Source organism: Nelumbo lutea, chromosome 1 (genome assembly GCF_056320005.1).
Source record: "Nelumbo lutea isolate HS-2025 chromosome 1, American lotus-T2T, whole genome shotgun sequence".
Classification (NCBI taxonomy): Eukaryota; Viridiplantae; Streptophyta; class Magnoliopsida; order Proteales; family Nelumbonaceae; genus Nelumbo; species Nelumbo lutea.
In genome coordinates, this window is record NC_142684.1 from 142405678 (window position 1) to 142426176 (window position 20499).

The following is a 20499-nucleotide window of genomic DNA, read 5'->3' on the forward strand; positions in this document are numbered from 1 at the left end:
TTAACAAAATAGACACTTGGGTCCATCCGTTTGTATTCTGTCAGTTAAACATTACATGATGTCAAAAATACCCGTCTCATGTATTTTGAGATCATTCTACAAAATAAAATCATCACCAGAGAATGCCATCATCAGAAAATTTGGATATGTTATTTGCTGTCCATGTGAGAACCTCATTGTGGTGTTGGTTACCTGAGAATGATCTCAGAATTACATGAGAAGGGTATTTTTGGCATTATGTAATGTTTAACTGATGGAATACGAATGGATGGACCTATATGTCTATTTTTGAGAGTTCAGGGTACCTATTGGTAATTTACCCTATTGTTTATTAGTTGCAATTCTGAGGTGGTAATTGGTAAGCCGTCTGAATGAGGTCACTGGCTTCCCAATTGGCTTGGGGGGGGATTTGGAAGTCCTTATAATAGTTGGTACAATTCTCTGTTGTATTGAGTTGGAAGTGCTTCACTTAAGACATGAGGGGACATGTGACAGCTGTTCACAATGGATATAGTCATACTTGAGACTCGAGCTGGTAGTATAAATTTAGTAAAGATGGGTGTGATTGAAGTTATTGGTAGAAAGGAAAATAAGAAAGCATGTTCAAATTATGGAGCAAAGAATTTCAAGTAAAGCAAATAAAGAAGCAAAGAATAATTGGTTGAGTTGAAGGAATTCAATTCAATCTGTCTTTGATCTTTCATCTTAGAACAATCAGGACCAGAGGCACACCAAATAACCAGAGATCCCAGATATCTAAAAACGGGTTGATTGGACCACACCAGAAGGCACAAAATGCTGAATCAGTTTACTTTTCTCAAAATAAACAAGTAGACATTATAATTACCTTAAGAGTTTTGGGAATGCTGAAAGGCTACTACTTATAACAATCTTACAAAAACATATCACTAATTATCATGCATGTGAGCCTAGAGAAATTTCCACTCCCAATTCCCATTTAATTCTTTCTCCTGGTTCTCTGATTTGGTGATCACAAATTACCAATTGCTTCCATGTAACCTCTAGGAATGTCAATGGAGTAGATTAATTGGGTAGCTACTCTGCTCTGCTCATATTGGATTGTCTGATATGCCCCTAATTTGGTTAGGGTTGCGTTTAGATTTTGAAATGCCAATTGGGATAGGTTCAATTCATCTTGTGTCAAGTTCGTAAATTGGTATTATGCTATATGGATTTTGCATTTTTGTCTCGTTTTTTTCATATTAATTTTTTTACTCATTCTCCTTTTCTATTAGTGTTTTCCTACCTCTTATCTTTCCCTGTCTTGCTTCTCCTTGTGTGCAGTCACTTGACTCACTTCCTGTCTGCTCTATTCATGGATTGGGTTTGGATTGTGGTGTAGTCGGGATGTGTTGGGTTCATGTTAAGCCCAGCCAATAGTGGGACCAACCCAATGATATCCCCTATAACCTACTACCTGTTATATATTTGCACAGTATTTGGGTTTGCAAAAGGTCTCGGATTTCATTTTGATAATGAGGTTTGGGTCTGGGAAAGAGTGTAATATTGGGGTGTTTTTTTTGGTATGGCCTTCTGTTTGGATACGGGCCTGGTATGGGCTTGGAATGGATTAGCAACCCACAGAAAGACCCAAAGAAATTCCAACTTGTGGCATGTTTAACAACTGGTCCACAATTTTACACTTGCGTCTCTACCTTCAGGTGCTGGTAATGCTGCTTCTAGAGTCCTGCATCAATGTGAATATTACATGAAAGTGCAAATTTGTTTAGTTTTCTGCTGATTTTTGTGTGATGAGAGGAAAGAACATGGTCAAGTACATTGGTGAACTCCATTATATTGTGTAAAATTTATTTCTTCAGTCGCCAAAATAAATTATTTCTCCATTGCCTAAGCAGAGGCTTACATGGAAAAATGCTAATTCTGTTCTCATCCTAGTTTAAAATTATTAATCATGGGTAGGGGTGGCAATGAGCCGAGCTTTTCACAAGCTGCTCGAGCTCGAATTCGAAACCAATTCATTGGCTTGATTATTAAACGAGCTGAGCTCGAGCATACTAGAGCTCGGCTCGCGAGCCGGCTCGAGAATATATATATTGATCAATAACAACACTTTTATTAAAATAGATATGGAAGTTACAACTAGCTTGGAGGGGTAAAATGTCTTAACCCTCCCTTTAAACCTGAAAACACATATTAGAAGATAGCCCAAAAGAAATTAGTTCTTCCCACCCCCTGTTTAGCCAAGGTGTCAGCCATGGAGTTGGTACTCCTCTTAGCCCATTGAACCCTTATAATTATGTTTTAAGTTAGCTGCTTGATTTTCTTTCTTTCATTTGAGAACTTCCACAGGCTGGACTCTTCCTTCTACAACCATCAAACAATCAGTTGAGAATCTCTTTCCATCAGCAACTTACTAATATTCAACTGTTTAGCTCTTTTAACTCCTTCTAGAACTGTCAGGATTTCAGCTCTCAGTGAATCCCCCTAGCTTATAGGTCTTGAGAACATAGCAATAATTTGACCTTCTTTGTTCCTAAAAATACCACCTATGCCTGAAAGGCGTGAATTCCTTCACTACTACCATCGAAGTTCAATTTGATGAAACTCAAGTCTGGTGGAGTCAAACAGGTCTAATATCACTAGACATAGGAGCTGACCGAGCCACTTCTTCCCAATTTCAAATGATTTCTCCTACTGAATAGGCTTCAAAAAGCTTCAAAGACTTGACCCAGTGGGCCACCCTAACATATACAAGTTCTACGAGGGCTTCCTTGCTTTTTTCTTTTCCATGAAATAATCTTTGATTTCTGTTATAATTCAGGTCTGCCTTAGAGTTTGGCCTGACTGAGTTCAGTTATGTAGAAGAAGAAAAAGAGAGAGAGAGAGAGAGAGAGAGAGAGAGAGAGAGAGAGAGAGAGAGAGAGAGAGAGAGAGAGAGAGAGAGAATTCTGGTTCGAACTGAAAGAGTCAACTTGACTTCTCCCAGTTGGCCAGTAAGTATTTATATTATTATTAAAACATGACTGAAAAGACCTATGTGCCCTTACTTAAGTTAAGAGCACATGTTTCAACACAACATTACAGATCAGCAACATCAATCAAGGTATAAAGACAAAAATACCCCTACGCTAACACTCCCCCTCAAGCTGGTGAATATATATCATATAGTCCCAACTTGTTACATATGTAGTCCACTCTTCCCCAACTTAAGCCTTTTGTAAATAAGTCAGCCCACTGATTTCCTGTATTAACATGTGTAGTGTCTAGCTCTCCATTCAGCACCTTCTCCCTCACAAAGTGACAATCAACCTCAATGTGTTTGGTTCTTTCATGAAACATTGGATTAGAGGAGATATGAACTGCAGCCTGATTATCACAATAGAGCTTCATTGCAGTGTTAATGTTGTAGCCTACTTCTTGTAGAAGGTTCCTTAGCCACACTAATTCACAAGCGGTATGCGCCATAGCCCTATATTCTGCTTCTGCACTGCTTCTTGCCACAACCGTCTGCTTCTTACTTTTCCATGTCACCAAGTTACCTCCTAAAAACGTGCAATAGCCTGTAGTAGACCGCCTATCAGACGTAGAACCGGCCCAATCAGCATCAGAATACCCTTCTATTTCAAGTTTTCCCCCACTCTTGTATATCAGACCTTGACCCGGGGCCCCTTTTAGATACTTCACAATTCTCAGAACCGCATTCCAATGAGGAATCAGAGGTTTTTGCACTGGCTTACCACACTAACTGCAAATGAGATGTCTGGTATGGTAATGGTTAGGTAGTTCAGTTTGCTCACAAGTCGTCGGTATCTGCTAGGGTCTTCAAACACTTCACCCATATCACTGCTTAGCTTGGTATTTGTGTCCATGGGTGTTTCAGCTGGTTTGGCACCCAACAAGCCTGTTTCTTCCAGCAAATCAAGCACATCCTCTGGCATAGGTTAATTCCATACTTGGATCTTGCTACCTCTATCCCCAAGAAGTATTTCAGTTTACCCAGATCCTTTGTCTGAAAGTGATCCTGCAGATAAGTCTTCAGCCTGTCAATACCAATGTTATCATTTCCAGTAATAACAATATCATCTACATACACCACCAACAGTATTTTACCTCCCGAAGAGTCATGACTAATTACAGAATGGTCAACTTTGCACTTTTTCATGCCAAACTTCTTTACCACCTCACTGAACCTACCAAACCATGCTCGAGGAGACTGTTTATATAGCCTTCCTTACCATCCTCCCCCTGAGCAACAAACCCTGGAGGTTGCTCCATATAGACCTCCTCGAGTAAGTCACCATTGCAAAAAGGCATTCTTGATATCAAGTTGATATAGTGGCCACTCATACATGGCTGCAAGAGAGATCACAACATGAACTGACCCTATCTTAGCAACCGGTGAGAAGGTCTCTGCGTAGTCAATGCCATGGGAGTACCCTTTTGCAACTAATCGCGCTTTTAGGCGTTCAACGCTACCATCAGGCAGATACTTAACCGTATAAACCCATTTACAACCAACAGCTTGCTTCCTAGGAGGAAGAGTAGTGAGGACCCAAGTATGATTATGATGAAGGGCTAAGAGTTCTTCTTCCATGGCACGGCACCACCCTGGAGAGGCAAGGGCTTCCTGGACATCTTTAGGAACAATAACTGATGATAACAAGGTAACAAACTGGCGATGGGAAGCGGAAAGGTGAGTAAGAGAAACATAATTAGAAATGGGATGAAGGGTGCAAGTACGTTTACCTTTCCGCAAAGCAATGGGTAGATCAATCTCAGATGCTAAGTGGGGATCTGGTGTCGGATCCCTCGTCGGAGATGTAGCCGGAGTAGTAGTACACGTGGGCGATGTGCATACACATGATGGATAGTTGGGCGTTCAACAGGTGGTGGCACCGGAGGCAAGGATTTGGTCATGACTGGAACAAAGGGAGGAGGATCGACAACGGGAAGTGGAAGAGGAGGAGGTGATGAGGAGGAAGAAGCATCACCAGACCCCAAAAAGAACGGAGTAGACTCAAAGGAACTGACATCAACACGCACAAATGACCGTCGAGAACAAGGATGGTAACACCTATACCCTTTTTGGGTCCGAGAATAGCCAAGGAAGATGCACTTGAGAGAACGGGCATCAAACTTGTCGTTCCCGGGACCCAGATTATGAACAAAACAGACAACCAAAAACTCTCGGCGTAAGAGGGAACGGAGACAAAGTGGGAAACAAGACCTGAAACGGAGACTGACCATCAAGGATGAACATGGGCATCCAATTAATCAGAAAACAAGAGGTAAGCACTGCATCACTCCTTGGGAACATGCATGTGATGCATTAGGGATCTTGCTGTTTCAAGGAGATGGCGATTCTTTCTCTCAGCCGCCTCGTTTTGTTGTGGGGTGTAGGTACACGAGGTCTGATGTATAATGCCGTGTTGGTCCAGGTATTCCTGAAATGATGAGGATAAATATTCGCGGCCATTATCAGAACGAAAAACTTTGATGTGGGTACCAAATTGGTTATGAATTTCAGCATAAATTTTTTGAAAAATGGTAAACAATTCACTTATTTCTTTCATTAAATAGAGCCACATCATCCTTGAAAAATCATCCACAAAAATGACAAAATATCTGTATCCATTATATGACATTACTTTATAAGGACCCCAAACATCTGAATGAACTAAAGAAAAAGGACTCGACACACGGTTATCAACCCTAGAACTAAAGGGAACACGATGGTGTTTCCCAAACTGACAGGACTCACAATCCAAAACAGAAAGCTGACTCAAGGACGGAACCATGGACTTCAAGAGTTTGAGCGACGGATGACCAAATCGGCAGTGCCACTGGAGAGGATAAAGAGATGACTGGAGAGCTGTTGAAGTTCTACCACCACCACCGTCAAGATAATACAGTCCACCTACTTCATGCCCTCCACCAATCTTCATCCTCGTCTTGAGATCCTGAAAGACACACATAGAAGGATAAAAGGTAATGGAGCAGTTAAGTGATTTGGTCAGCTTACTAACAGACATAAGGGTAAAAGGCAATTTAGGAACATACAGAACTGATGAGAGGGATACAGGATCTAGGTCAACATTACCAACACCACAAATTGAGGATGTGGAACCATTAGCAAGGGTGACAAATTGTGATGTTGAGCAATGAGATAAGGAGGAAAACACTCCTGGAGTTCCAGTCATGTGATCGGAGGCTCCAGAGTCAATGATCTAGGGATTGGGTGTAGATGCCAGACAAGCCATACCTGAGTGAGCAGAAGTCGCCATGTTTTGCTGTGATTGGATAAACCTTTCATATTCATCACGGGGAACACTCACCATCTCCTTCATGGGACCATTTGTGGATGTAGGAGGCAACTGGTTAGATGAATGATTCTCCTGTCTAAAGCTGGAACTTGAGTCACCGGTCGTGGCATGATTGGCCCAGGTTGAGGGAGGACGATGTAGATCATAACAATAGTTGATGGTATGTCCATCCATACCACAATTAGTGCACTTCCTCGGGCCAGAGCTACGTCCTCTACCACGGGCTCCCCCTGAATCTCTACTCCCAGTACGACCACCACCACGATTATGAGTAGATCCACCATTGCCACTTCGGCCATATGCAGAACCACTACCACCACCACGGCTAGATTGAGCTCCCCAAGCTCCACCTCTACCACCACGGCCTCTCGATGTAGCAAAGGCAGATCTATCTGAGATATTAGAGTTCTCAGTAGATCCGATAGAAATCCTCCAAAGTCGAGCAATCACCTCTTCTAGGGACGGAAGAGCTGATCCCCCTAATATCTGAGCCCGTACTGGTTCATATTCAGACTTTAGTCCCACCAAAAATCTAGTCACATCAAGCTGCTCTCTCTGTTGTTGCTGAATCTTGACATCAAAAGTGAGAGGATGATAGACATTCAACTCATTACGTATGTTCCTCATGTTGGCATAGTACTCCTCAAGACTCTGATTGCCCTGTTGCAGATTAAAGTACTCTTGATAAAGCTGATAAACTCTAGTTGTATTGTCCTGCCCCGAATACAATTTCTTCGCATGGTCCCTCACATCTTTGGCAGTATCAAGGAACATGAAGTTCACACTAATCCTGGGTTCCATACTGTTCCACAACCATGTGATGATCTGAGCATCCTCTTGCTTCCAGTCTTCATACTCGTGAGAGTCAAAGGAGGTTTTCTCCTCTCTGATGTGTTTTACCTTCTTCTTTGCCTTCAGAAAGACTTCAACGGATTTAGCCCAAGGCACATAATTCTCTCCATTTAACTTAATGGAGGTCATCTGAACATTCAGGTAGTCTGTAGGCACCATCACACTAGGTTTATAATCGTTATTGTCTCCCATTATGTTATCACCAATTCTGCACACTTGCTGAATTCTATTATCACTGAGATCTGCACACTACACACCACTAGGTCACACCTCTCACACTGATTGCAGCACTAATTGTTGCTGGAATGTGTGCTTTTTACACCACAAACCCTAGATCACACCTGTCACACTAATTTCAGCACTTGTTGTTGCTGAAAAGTGTACTCACACCACAAACCCTACTCCTACAACTACCTGAAATCTCACCACTATATGATCATATCTCTTCCTTCAAAATGCACAAAGAAACCAGCATAAACCCTAGCCCTTACTGGCCGAAACCCTAGCAAATGGTCTGAAACACCTCCTATTTAATCCATAACAGATATCATGCACTAAAATCTCTTACCTTATCGCTGAAGTATCACCCATGCGAGCAAGAGAGCAGTCCACACACAACAACCGCTTCACACACAACAGCCACTGCCCACACAGTTCGGCCCTCTATTCTTCCTCTACTAGGAGAGGGCGATCTCAGAAATCACAGCAACCGACCACATACAACCTGACTGGAGGCATAGAGACCCCCAAGGGAAGAGGGCGATCACTCCTTTTCAGCCCTTTTCCTTATCTCCAATCGAACACAGAAAAAAAGAGGAAAACCCTAGATAGGGTGCACAGAGAATGAACCCTAGGCAAGCAGAAATCTAGGCAGATTTAACCTAGCTCTGATACCATGTTATAATTCAGGTCTGCCTTAGAGTTCGACCTGACTGAGTTCAGTTATGTAGAAGAAGAAAAAGTGATAAAGAAAGAGAGAGAGAGGGATGGGGCTACCCCAAACTTCCCGGACTAGAAAAGGAGACCCAGGTACCGGGCTGGGCTATGCCAATGCTTTGAAAAAGGAAGGAGTAGGAGAAGATACCCAAAGGATCAAGAGACCAAACCCTGGAGTCCACACTGGAAGGTTCAAGAACTACCTCATCCAATGTTTTAAGCAAATTCGAAATGGGTTCCAACTCAAAATCTGTAAGAGCCCTTCTAAGACCCAAGTTCCAACCAATAGCAGAATTAGACAAGCCAGAACCAAGATCATACCTGATGAATGGAAGAAATGACTACATGATGGCATGAATCGATTTCCAAGGAGAGGCTCTTGTAGCCCCAGATGATAGTCTCGGATCCCAGACAGCTGCCTCTTACTCATGAATACTTAGGATTATTTTAGCCCACAAGTTCTCCTTTTCTTTGGATTGTCTCCATAACCATTTCCCTAAAAGAGCTTCGTTCTTCTTCTGTAGATTTCCCAGCCCCAGTCTCCCTTCACTTTTGGATCTTGTAACTAGATTCCACCTAACTCTATAGTCCCTTCTCTCCTCCCCGGGTTCCCATAAAAAGTACCTCATTAGTTTTTCCAACTCCTTACAAGCTCCTTCAGGGGTTCTAAGCACAGACATGAAATAGGTTGGAAGGTTTAGGCTGACTTAATCAGGGTTATCCTGCCCCCCAGAGACAAGTAGTTCTTCTAGGAAGCTAGCCTTTTAGTGAACCTGTCAATCACTGGATTCCAAAAACTCCTTTTTCTAGGATTATCTCCTAAAGGAAGCGCTAAATACTTTAGTGTCCATTGAGCTATCTCACAACCTAACACTCGGGCCCTTTCCTCCACCTCTCCCTCACTCATATTAATACCAATCACACAGCTCTTACCCAGATTTACTTTCAGGTTTTGAAAGGGATGGTAGGATCCATCGTATGGACGCTAAAACTATTGCGGAATGGGTGGACGAATTTCAAAAATTTCCTACCTTCCAACCGGGAATCGCATTCCCGGATTTTAGAATCAAGATTCAAGGATCCTACTTGAACTAGAACCGAACCAGATCTGAACCAAAAAGAAGGGAGTGATTATACTGATCCAGAGAAATAATATCTCCCAAAGTTGGTGTTCACGCCCAAAGAAGACACCAAGGTCTGCTCTTGCTGATGATGACACAACAACTATGGAACAGAACCAGTAGAGTGCGTCCTACACACTGAATCCTTCACAAGAATCCTTTGGAAACAACGAGCACCGAACTGAATCAGCCTTTCAGTAAAGACTGATATCAAGAACTCTTTTTTGATCTTTCCCTCACAGGGAAATTGAACTATTGGTGGTTGGTGGCAACTGAAGAAAGTGGCGAACTGCTTTTCTCCTCTAGGGTTTTCTGAGACTTGATCTTCAGATTGCAAGTGTGTTCTCTTGGAGAAACCTGGGGTTCGAATTCAAGTCATTCAAAATTAGGGTTTCCTCCACTTTCTTAATGATTAAGAAAAACCTCCTAATCATATCAGGAGTTGCCCTTATCCAAATCTGTATTTGGATTAGGACTCTTCTTAATGTTATCTGCAGATTAGATAAGTTTTTGGGCTCATCCAAATCTCTGATCCGCCCCCTTTTAGTGACTGATCAAATCAACCCAGTTCGAAATGGGCTTTAGGCCCAATAAGAACCAAGTGCTCAATAGTCTTCCAAACTACTACCCAGTTGGGCTTCTTTGTATGGTGTGGGACCCAAGCATTGATCTACACACCAGCCACATGGGTTCGACCCAGCCTCTGTTACAAGGCCTAGCCGAATTCACTAGAGAGCCTTGTGAACCCCTTGAGCCCATCACATGGACCTAATGGGTCCAACACTTACACTAAGTGGTCACTGGGCCAAGCCATCTTACAAAAACCCTGGGACTGTGGGCAGGTGCAAGATTAGCCCATCAGGTATTATCCTAAATGGCCTTACACTTAACCTCTCAGACCATAATGATTAAGCATTGCCCGACAAGAGAGGACCTCTCCCTTGGTTGCAAGGAATAGTGCTGCACTCTCTACTCACATGGATCCCGGGAATTAAAACCATTTGCACACATTTCGAAACCATATGTAAGTAAATATCATATATATAAAATTTTCAAAACAAAATTCCAACGATTGAAATCAACTGTCGGCAGTTTAGTTTCCATCAGAGAGAGTGCATCCCCGACCATTACCTTTGTTCGACAAAGGGGCTGATCCTGTCACTATGATCACCCACTCAGATGAATTCTCAGACTGTCCCAACATACCTAGGTTTTGACCCCCACTAAGGATCTCACTGATTGGCATATCAAAGACAGCCCAATCCGACACCTAGTGCAGTACCATAATCGGGTCTAGGGGTCAGGTGTAACATTCTGGTTTCGCCCATCAATCACCAAGGTCCAGGGCAATATTGGAAATCTGGTCCGGTTCAAAGGTTCAAGTAATCCTACACTGCGTGTGCCTTGGGTGTTATGGGCCCGCGCATAGAATCTTGTCACGGGTCGGTCCACGGGGAGAAAGCCCTGCTTTCCTTTGCGCCTTTCCTTGCGTGCAGACCCTATTGCAGAAACTGAATGGGTGATTTGTCCAAGAGACCACTCGAACTCTCCCTTGGGGTGATTTGTCCAAGAGACCACCCAAACTCTCACTCTTTTCTTGGCTGGGAAACTGAATACTTTATTTCAACTCGTAGCTCCTTAAATAGGAGATTACAGAAGGGAATTCCTTGTTGGATTCGGCTAGGCTAGGGTAATCCAACTCAAACTAAAACTCCTAATTACCTACTCAAACTAAAACTCCTAATGGTAACACAACTCTTACTTAAGAAAATAAAATAAGGGATAAGGTAAGCTGGCGGTGAGTTGGCGGGTAGAGTTGATGTGGTAAGATAAATGTGGGCCCACCCTGATGAGCTGTCATGTGGGCCCCGCCTTACTGCTGTTGTCGGGCGGTGCGCGTGTCTCGCAGTGCTGCTGCCGTGAGGTGCGTGCTGCTGTCGTGCGGTGCGCGTTGCTGCCGTGCGGTGCGTGCTGCTGCCTAGTGTTGCTGTCGGGCGGTGCGCTGTCGGGCGGTGCGCTACCGGGCTTCTATGCGGCGCTGCTGGGCGGTGCGTGCTGCTGGGCGGCCCGCTATGCGTACTGCTGCCTATGACTGTGTCGCAGTGTGCTGCCGGGCGGTGTGTCCATAACATCACACCCCTCCCGGACTACGAGCTTGTCCTCAAGCTCGAATTTCGGATACGTGGCTTGGAACTCTGCGAATGGATCAAACGACTGCACACTATTTCTCAGTCCACCAACAGTATGAACAACAAGGGCTGTCCTGTAGCTTAGTGCATAAAGTTGGTTCCATTCTTTTGCATCAATCCCATTCACGATGCCCTTCAACTTCCAATCACACTCATTTATTATTTGATGCAGACCCCAGCCTCCTTAGTTTTCAGCCCCCAGGCGTAACCATGGCTTACGGTGACTACACGATCTGCTGCTTTCAGGCTAGCTGCAAGGACCTTGAAGTGTTCCCCACCTCCTGGGTCATGTAGTTTGAAGTAGTTTTGTGGAAGGTCCACATAACGAAAATCGCGTACTGGACCACGATCCCGGTGTGCTATGTTGTGGATCAAAGGAACGCACCGGGTATACTTACAGAAGAGAACCTCAAGAGCAGCCTTACAGAAGCGAACCATGCGTTTTAAAATATCCCCTCGGCCTCCCCCATATATATTTTTCTCAATATTGCGGAGCATAGGGCTGTCTATGAACACAAAATCCATGCCATCAATATAAGCTTGAGAGAAAGTTACCTCCATATCCTGCCCATCCACCTTACACCTCTTGCGCACTCCTGTTTCTTGGATTTTTGCATAGTTACCATACTGTGGCGCCGCAACCATAACTCTATGTCCACGTCGAGCCAAGGCCTTCGGTAAAGCCCCAACAACATTGCCAAGCCCACCTATCTTCGATAAAGGGGCGCATTCTGCAGGTACCAATATAATGTTTGTGACATTGTCCCCGGCCAAAGGAGGAGACTTTACAGTTTCATCCTCCGTGTGCTGATCCTTGGGAATAACTGCGGCTGTAGGGGCAGCGATCTGCTGTTCGCTGGATGCCTTTGCCCAGCTCGGACGACGATTGTTTGTGTTGGCGACTCCCTCATAACTCTCATCTTTGTTGGAGAGGAATGCTTCCAATAGGCGTCGCATCTCCCGGACATCTTCCCTGATTTCACGAACCTCCATGTTGGTTTCAGCTAGCCTATATCCCAGTTCGTTGACCTTGAATGATAGCTGCTCCATATCGCCTATGACATTTGGCCCTGATACCAAATGTTATGGGACTGCGCGTAGGATCTTGTCACGGGTCGGTCCACGGGGAGAAAGCCCTGCTTTCCTTTGCACCTTTCCTTGCGTGCAGACCCTATTGTGGAAACTGAATGGGTGATTTGTCCAAGAGACCACCCGAACTCTCCTCACTCTTTTCTTGGCTAGAAAACTGAATACTTTATTTCAACTCGTAGCTCCTTAAATAGGAGATTACAGAAGGGAATTTTTTGTTGGATTCGGCTAGGCTAGGGTAATCCAACTCAAACTAAAACTCCTAATTACCTACTCAAACTAAAACTTCTAATGGTAACAACTCTTACTTAAGAAGATAAAATAAGATAAGGATAAGATAAGATAAGGGATAAGGTAAGCTGGCAGTGAGTTGGCGGGCAGAGCTGATGTGGTAAGAAAAGTGTGGGCTCACCCTGATGAGCTGTCATGTGGGCCCGCCCTACTGTTGCTGCCGAGCGGTGTGCGCGTCTCGCAGTGCTGCTGCCGTGAGGTGCGTGCTACTGTCGTGTGGTGCGTGCTGCTGCAGTGCAGTGCGTGCTGCTGCCTAGTGCTGTTGCCGTGCGGTGCGTGCTGCATGTTGCCGGGCGGTGCGTGTTGCGTGTTGCCGGGCGGTGCGTGCGGTGCGCTGCCTATGATTGCGCCGTAGTGTGTTGCCGGGCGGTGTGTCCATAACATTGTGTCTCACCCTGGCGGCTGAGACGAGCCACCCCAACAGTTGGCAGCACACCAGTGTCAGCCTTGCCAGGATAAGTCTCCCCAGACATATCCAACAGTTGTGAACATTTAAAACCAACACAAGTCTCATTAGGTGTCCAGTTTTAGGGTCTTACACAGAAGCATACCACACAACATGAATCAAACATGTACTTCATTTATTTACATTAAATATCAAAAGTACATCAGAAATGATTGAAGCTAAGGGCATACAAAAACTGTCCAACAGGTTTGTCATTTGTTCAAACACACTAATCACCAGCTTCAGATTGCTCACCCATCTAATGTCCTCTCCATCAGAAAACATAATTGTGTCATCTGCAAATTGTAGGTGAGTGACCGGAACCCTATCCCTCCCCACTCTCCATCCACTAATCAGATTTCTAGGGTCTGCCCTCTCAATAAGCCTCCCTAACACTTCAGCAATTTGGGTAAAGAGGAAAGGGGAGAGAGGGTCCCCTTGCCTAATACCCCACCCAAAACCAAAAGACTCTAAAGCTTCCAACCGGCTTAAGATATATATATATATATTTATATTTGAGATATAATATATATATATATATATATATATATATATATATATATAATAAAAATATTATAATTATTAATTATTATAAATAAAAAAATATTTTTATATATAATTTTTTATTTTTATAAAATATTTATCTCAAAATCGAGCTCGAGCCGAGCCGAGCTCGAGCTTATGAATTTTTGACTCGAGCCAAGGTCGAGCTCAAGGTTTTGGATTGAACCGAGCTCGAGCTAGAGCTCGAGCCTTGTAGAATAGTCTCGAGCCGAGCTTGAGCTTGGTACTATTTGGCTCGGCTCGGCTCGGCTCGAACCCACCCCTAATCATGGGTTTACCATATTTATTTGTAGCTTATTTGAAAAGCATCTCTAATATGTAAATTACATTGTTGTTTACTTTCATTTTGATATATTTGACTTGGTGTTTCAATTGGATCAGACATAGGATTTGGATAGAAGAACAAAAGGGAAAAAAGAAAAGAGAAAAAATATCTAATGTGTGAAGGAAAAAGTAGTTATGAGATTGTAGCAGATGTAGATTTTTTTTTTATCTGCTGATAGAAATTATTGTACAGATCATCTTCTTGCCTCTGCTGGAATGGACCACATGGTCTGTATATGGAATGTATGGAGCAAAAGTCAGCAGAAAGCACGTATATTCAATTATCACAATGCTGCAGTCAAGGATGTCAGGTGGTTACCACAAGGGTTCTCTCTGCTTTCTTGTGGATATGATTGTTCTTCGAGGCTAGTTGACATTGAGAAGGGAATAGAAACTCAGATTTTTAAGGAAGATCAAGTTGTTGGGGTCATAAAATTCCATCCAGAAAACTCCAATCTCTTCCTTTCTGGAGGTTCAAAGGGCCATCTCAAACTCTGGGATATAAGAGTTGGAAAGGCAATGTACAACTACAATCGGAATCTTGGCCCAGTCCTGGATGTTGATTTCAGTTATGATGCCAAACATTTCATCTCTTCCAGCGATATCTCAAGAAGCAATGTCAGTGAAAACTCTATTATTGTTTGGGATGTCTCACGTCAAGTACCTCTTTCTAACCAGGTACTAGATCCAACCATTGTTTCTTCCTTTTTATTACTTCTCATTTTTCCTTTTAATGTTTGAGATTTCTATTACATCATTAAAGAGTTCTGCATTTTCTTGCTAGAAAATCAGGGGTGCATTTCATGATTTGCATTTATTTTCCCTGATTTACTTGCTATTCTTGCTCTGAGTGCAATTTCACTTTGTTTTGGTACATGGAAATATTTGCAGTTTCTCTTGTTTACAACAATTGAAATTTATAATTATGGTATGCAATATGCATTGAATTTTAGATGAAGGTTACAATTAGACCATATGATTTCTTTCACAGTGCATTGTCAAATACCAATCTGCACAAGCATATGTGCAACTAGAGATATGGATATTTGGGATTTACATTTTCTCATTCTTGCATTATATTCTGCTTTAGTTGTCTTTCTAAGGATTTTATTCAACGTAGTGTAGGAAAAATATAGCTTAGGAATTAAGCTTAGCTTTCTTGTCAATACCTTCTAACCATCCTATTTGTTCTTGTGTCGTCCAATATTATAGCTCTAGAACTCGGCCTTGTTTGTTTTTTGATAAATGAGAGTAGTTTTATTAATTCAAATAACGAAATAACAGTCAGCCTTGGAGGCACAAAGGTGTTACCTCCCCTGTGGACTGAACCATAAACACTAAACCAAGGTTCTAAATATCGATACGACCGATGCACTGGTAGGGGTGCATAGGTACTGTTTTTTTATTTATTTTTATTTATTTTTTCAAATCCGGTTCAGGGGGGGGAAGTTTAAGGTTCCTCCACCCCCTGAACCGGTCAAAACCCCGATACACCCTCTGTAGGGGCGTATCGGGGTGCTCCTGATATGATACGTATCGGCCGATACGTAAAGATTTTTTGAACCTTGTACTAAACATACATGAGCCTGAAACACAATTATAAAGTAGCCCGAAACAGATCTCCCCTTGACACCCATTGCTTGGCCAGAGAATCAGCCATTGCATTTGCAGATCTGCCGACCAACTGAAACCAGACAGTCATATTTATTGTCAGCCATTTAGCTTTCTTTAACAGATTCCTGTAGCCCCAACAAGCTGTTTCTGGACTTGTCAGCCAGCCCACTACTACCTTGGATTCCCCTTCTATCAAATTGTTTACTCCAAGTTGACTGGCCGTTTGTATACCTTGTACCACTGCTAGTATCTCTGCCCTTACAGAATCACCAACAGCCACTGGTGTTGAAAATAAAGACAACATGTTGCTGTCTTTGTCTCTCAGAAGCCCTCCTATTCTAGATGGCCCTGGGTTACCTTGGCAGCTACCATCAAAATTCAATATTACCACTCCATCCGGTGGGGCTTTCCATTCAGCTTGTGATTTGTTCTTTGTGGAGACTGTAGAAGCCACTGCTGCCCAGTTTCTCCTTAAGTCATCAAAGGAGTAATCTGCCAACAAGTGTGAAGATTTCAGCCACGAGACTGTCCTTGTTATTATGCATTCCTTGATTTCAGCAAGACTTCTTTCCTTTTCTTGAAATATTCTAGCATCTCTCCTCCCATAACGTCGACAAGGTAGCGGCCTGATGCATTTCCACATTAGCTTCCCTCTAGAACTTGGCCTTGTTCTAGGACCCCTTGTAGTCTCTCCTGGAATGGAGTTTCATTGGTCTCCACCAAGGTTTAAAGTATCGATACACCCAATACGCATGAAAAGGTGTACCAGGTATTTCACTAAATAACTTTTTTTTAGTTTTTTTTTTTCAAAATTGCATCAGGGGATCAGTTTTAAGCATGCCTACCCCCTGAAAATGGTCAAAGTCTGAAACACCCCTTATTTGGGGTTTCGGGCAACTCCCGATACAATATGATATGCTCGATATGGGGAGATTGTATTGAAATTTTGACCCATTGTCTCAACCAAGGTTCAAAAATCAAAGTATTGAACCTGATAAGAATGCTTCCGGGTGTCAAGTTTTGAACATGGCCATATGTTCTAGTTTCCAGTGTTTAATGTTTCACCAGGTCCAAAAACTAATACATATCATACAATACACTACTGATATTTTGAACCTTGGTCTCAACAATGATATGAACTGCCTGGGATATCAAAGGTCATCGAGTATTCTAGATGCACTTAAGGACTACACTAGCATGAGATTACATGTTTTCTCTGGTACTGTTAGAAAGGTGAGAACACTACAGCATAGATTCATTCCCTTGTAAAACTTCTCAAGCTATTTAAATCCCTGTGTGCAAGAGATTTGTTATTGAGGATTTGCCAAAAAAAAAAAAAAAGAGATTGGTTATTGAGGTTGGTTCTGCCAATGTTAACTAAGAAGATTGATGGGAAATCCTAGGCTGACCCCTGTTTGTTTAATGTTTACACAGATTCCTCCTCTGTAATTTTTAGGGGCCTGACCTCTGTTTTATACACCTCTCTTTTTTCAATGAATTCAGTTAGCTTTTCTCAAAAAAAAAAAAAAATCACTAGAGGCTTGTATCTTATCATCCAAGCTGAGCACATAGTTCTGATGGACTCCAAGATTTGCAAACTCGTTAGCAGATTCCTTTGAAAGTAATGGTGCCTTAAAAGGCCATTATCCAACGTTGGTCCTAGCTGTTTGGGGTCTTGTGAAAGGTGCCTTGGAATCAGAAATGTATATCATTCTTGGTTACCTTTGTAATGTGTGGTTAACTTCTTGTCCTATCCTTTTTCTCTTCCTTCTTTTCTGTTGGCATTACTTCTACTTGTTTTCTTCAGCACTGAGGAGTTATATGGTTTCTTGCAATCAGGTACAAGATATCCACTTTGTTGTCCCACATAAAAGATAAATGAAGATTAAAAGAGAATGAGGAGAGATATCTATAATAACTACAAAGGCAATAGACCCGAGTTGTATCAAGGTTTATTCAAGAAGGAAGCCAAGAGAGCCACGTGGGCATAACTAAAGTGTAACAACCAAGATCCCAAGAATCCAAGATCTAATTCAATGTAAGCCTATATAGGGCATACTGCTATCGACATCAATAACAGAAGTTACCTACTCTCTCTCTTTCTCTCTCTCTTCTTCTCCCTCTTACGTCATTTGGACGCTAGACTCGAAACTTCAAACTGTAGCAATTGCTTCCATCTACCTCGAAGGCAAGGTTATTGGCGTGCTGTCGTAGGCACCTAAAAATAAAACCTATACTCGTAAAAGTTATATGCAGTAGTGCGAGTAAGGATCGTTCCCATAGAGAGTATCTAACCTGAATTATGTGATACGTGAATCAAAGATGGAGGGGGGGGTATGTAACGAAAACCAGATTTAAAAGAAAGATAATCAGAATTGAAGGGAATAAAATTTAAATGGGAAGCAAGGCAATTTAGAATGCTGAAATTAACCAAAAGAACGGATCTTGGTCTAGGATAACATCCACCATAAGAATTTCACTACTGCTCATCGATACAAAGATAAATCAATTCAGACTTCGAATATTCATCGTAGGTAATCAATCTACAAGTCTGACTTATCCAGAAAAAACTCAAAAATAGGATAAAACAAAGTTCTTGTGTGAGTGGGAGAGTGGTTAATTCGCGTATGAAAGCTTCAAGACTAAGGAATGTCTCCAACACGTCACCAGTGCAGTTGCAGAGAATTTGGGTCCAATTTTGACCTCGATGCAGTCCGAATCTATCAAAACTCAAAACAGGAAAGTTGTAGAACTTTTCCTTCTCTTTCCAACGCATCTTGAATCATCTCAATCGGAGTCCGAGTGAGAGAGTTATGCTCAATCTACCACATGGTGCCAAAACTGTGTAAAATTCCCCGATTAGCCTTGTTTTTCACTTAACGACTCCCTCCATGCCCTAAACCAAAATATAAGAATAACGAGTGCATTTGGGCTTAAAATATATATTAAAGACTAAATATTAAGGGTGAAAAGTACGATATTTTTCGTTCTCATCAAATGCCCCCACACTTCGGCCTTGCCCGTCCTCGGGCAAGACAAAACTTAAGCAAACTATTCTACCAAAGTTTAAACTTAATCTTCCTTCATCTTTTTCCACAAATATTATAGGTTAACTATTGCAAACCGTTAAATCAACACGACCAAGTCATACACGATTCATCCATCAACCAATCCAATTTTTTTTTTTTTTTTTTTTGCTACTACAAACTAGGTAGTAAACTAGGGAAGACAATTTTTTATCTCCTCTTTCTTTTTCCTTTTTCTCTTCTTGGTGGAAGTGAGCGCATTTTATGCTCCATCTCACTTTTAGGATTACTTGGTCAGTAGGTGCATTTTATGCTCCATCCTACAGTTTGAATTGCTGGCTAATAGGTGCATTTTATGCTCCATCCTACTATTGAATTGCTTGGTTGGTAGGTGCATTTTATGCTCCGTCCTATCAATTGTTGCTATGGTAATACCCTATTTACTTAAACCTGGATTTAGGACTATCTTAAAAAGAAGGGATGGCTTCAGGTGAATCCTTTATTCCCTAATCATATTTCTTTACTAAGTTCACAAGAGTTGTCCCAGAACATTGTTTCAATTGATTCCAAAAGAGTTGAGTTTTTTTATTATTTATTTATTTATTTATTTTTGACATAAACATATGCAGAAAAACACAACCTACATTAAATTTTAAAACGCAACCTAAATTCTTACCTAAATCCCCTCCCTCACACTTAAAACTTACATTGTCCCCATTGTAAGGTGAAATGCAAAGAAAACGTGGAAATAACTAAACTATAAATGCAAAAAGAGAAGAAAAAAGAAAAACAAACTTCCCTGTTTTTAATCATCATAAACTGGATCCTCTAACTCTTGTGGTTGCAACTTCCGGTGCTTTCCCCTTCCATCCATCATGGGTGGGTTCAACCTTCTTTGTGGTTGACAGGAAGGTTTTGCTTCCTCTTCAAGTAAGAGGTGATGCATGCATGTAGACGGGTTGCTTCCTTTGATATCTGCAATTGTCCAATCGATAGCCGTCTTATGCTCCTTGAGAACCTGCATAAGCTTCTCTTCTTGTGGTGCGCTAAGGCTACTAGAGATGATCATTGGTAATGTTTTTCCGTCTCCAAGGAATATATACTTGAGGTGATTAGGGAGAGGCTTCCATTTTGGAACGGGGGCCTACAAAACAGAGGGTAAAGGTCTCCTATCAGAAATAGGCAATATAACATAAGGAGCATTACTTGACTGTTGTAACTCTAGAGAATCATCCAATGCTGCAACAGTTTCCTGCAAATCAGCATTCAACATTGGCTCCTCTTCCTCAAGATGCTTACTAATGGAAACTTCTAATCCATCATTTCCATTAAGTTCGAAGACTTCCTGTGCCAAAGAATCAATCGCATCAATAGAACAAATAGGATTATCATCAGTAGGATATTTCATGGCATCATAAATATTAAACTTAAGAATTTCACCAACAAATTCCATGGTGAGTGTGCCGTTATGAACATCTATCTTAGTCTTGGGTGTTTTTTAAAATGGTCTTCCTAGCAAAATAGGAGTGGTTTGATCACCATTTTCCATATCAAGCACATAAAAATCAGTAGGAAAAACCAAATCATTTACTTTCACAATAACATCCTCAACTACACCCTTAGGATAGCCATTAGATCTATCAGCTAATTGAATCACAACACCAGTTTTATTTAAAGGTCCAAGTTTCAAAGAAGCATAGATAGAATATGGCATGACATTGATAGAAGCTCCTAAGTCTAACA

The 20499-nt window shown here is 42.0% G+C and overlaps 1 protein-coding gene across 5 annotated transcripts in view; it reads left to right on the plus strand.

Moving 5' to 3' along the window:
* LOC148878028 (Transducin/WD40 repeat-like superfamily protein) overlaps window positions 1-20499 on the plus strand; it is a 119512-nt gene that overhangs the window by 43363 nt on the left and 55650 nt on the right. For all 5 annotated transcript variants that reach the window (XM_088947968.1, XM_088947954.1, XM_088947961.1 and 2 more), the window contains one exon: window positions 14310-14794. In XM_088947968.1, coding sequence (XP_088804094.1) covers window positions 14310-14794 — 485 coding nt within the window. The remainder of the gene's footprint in view (window positions 1-14309; window positions 14795-20499) is intronic.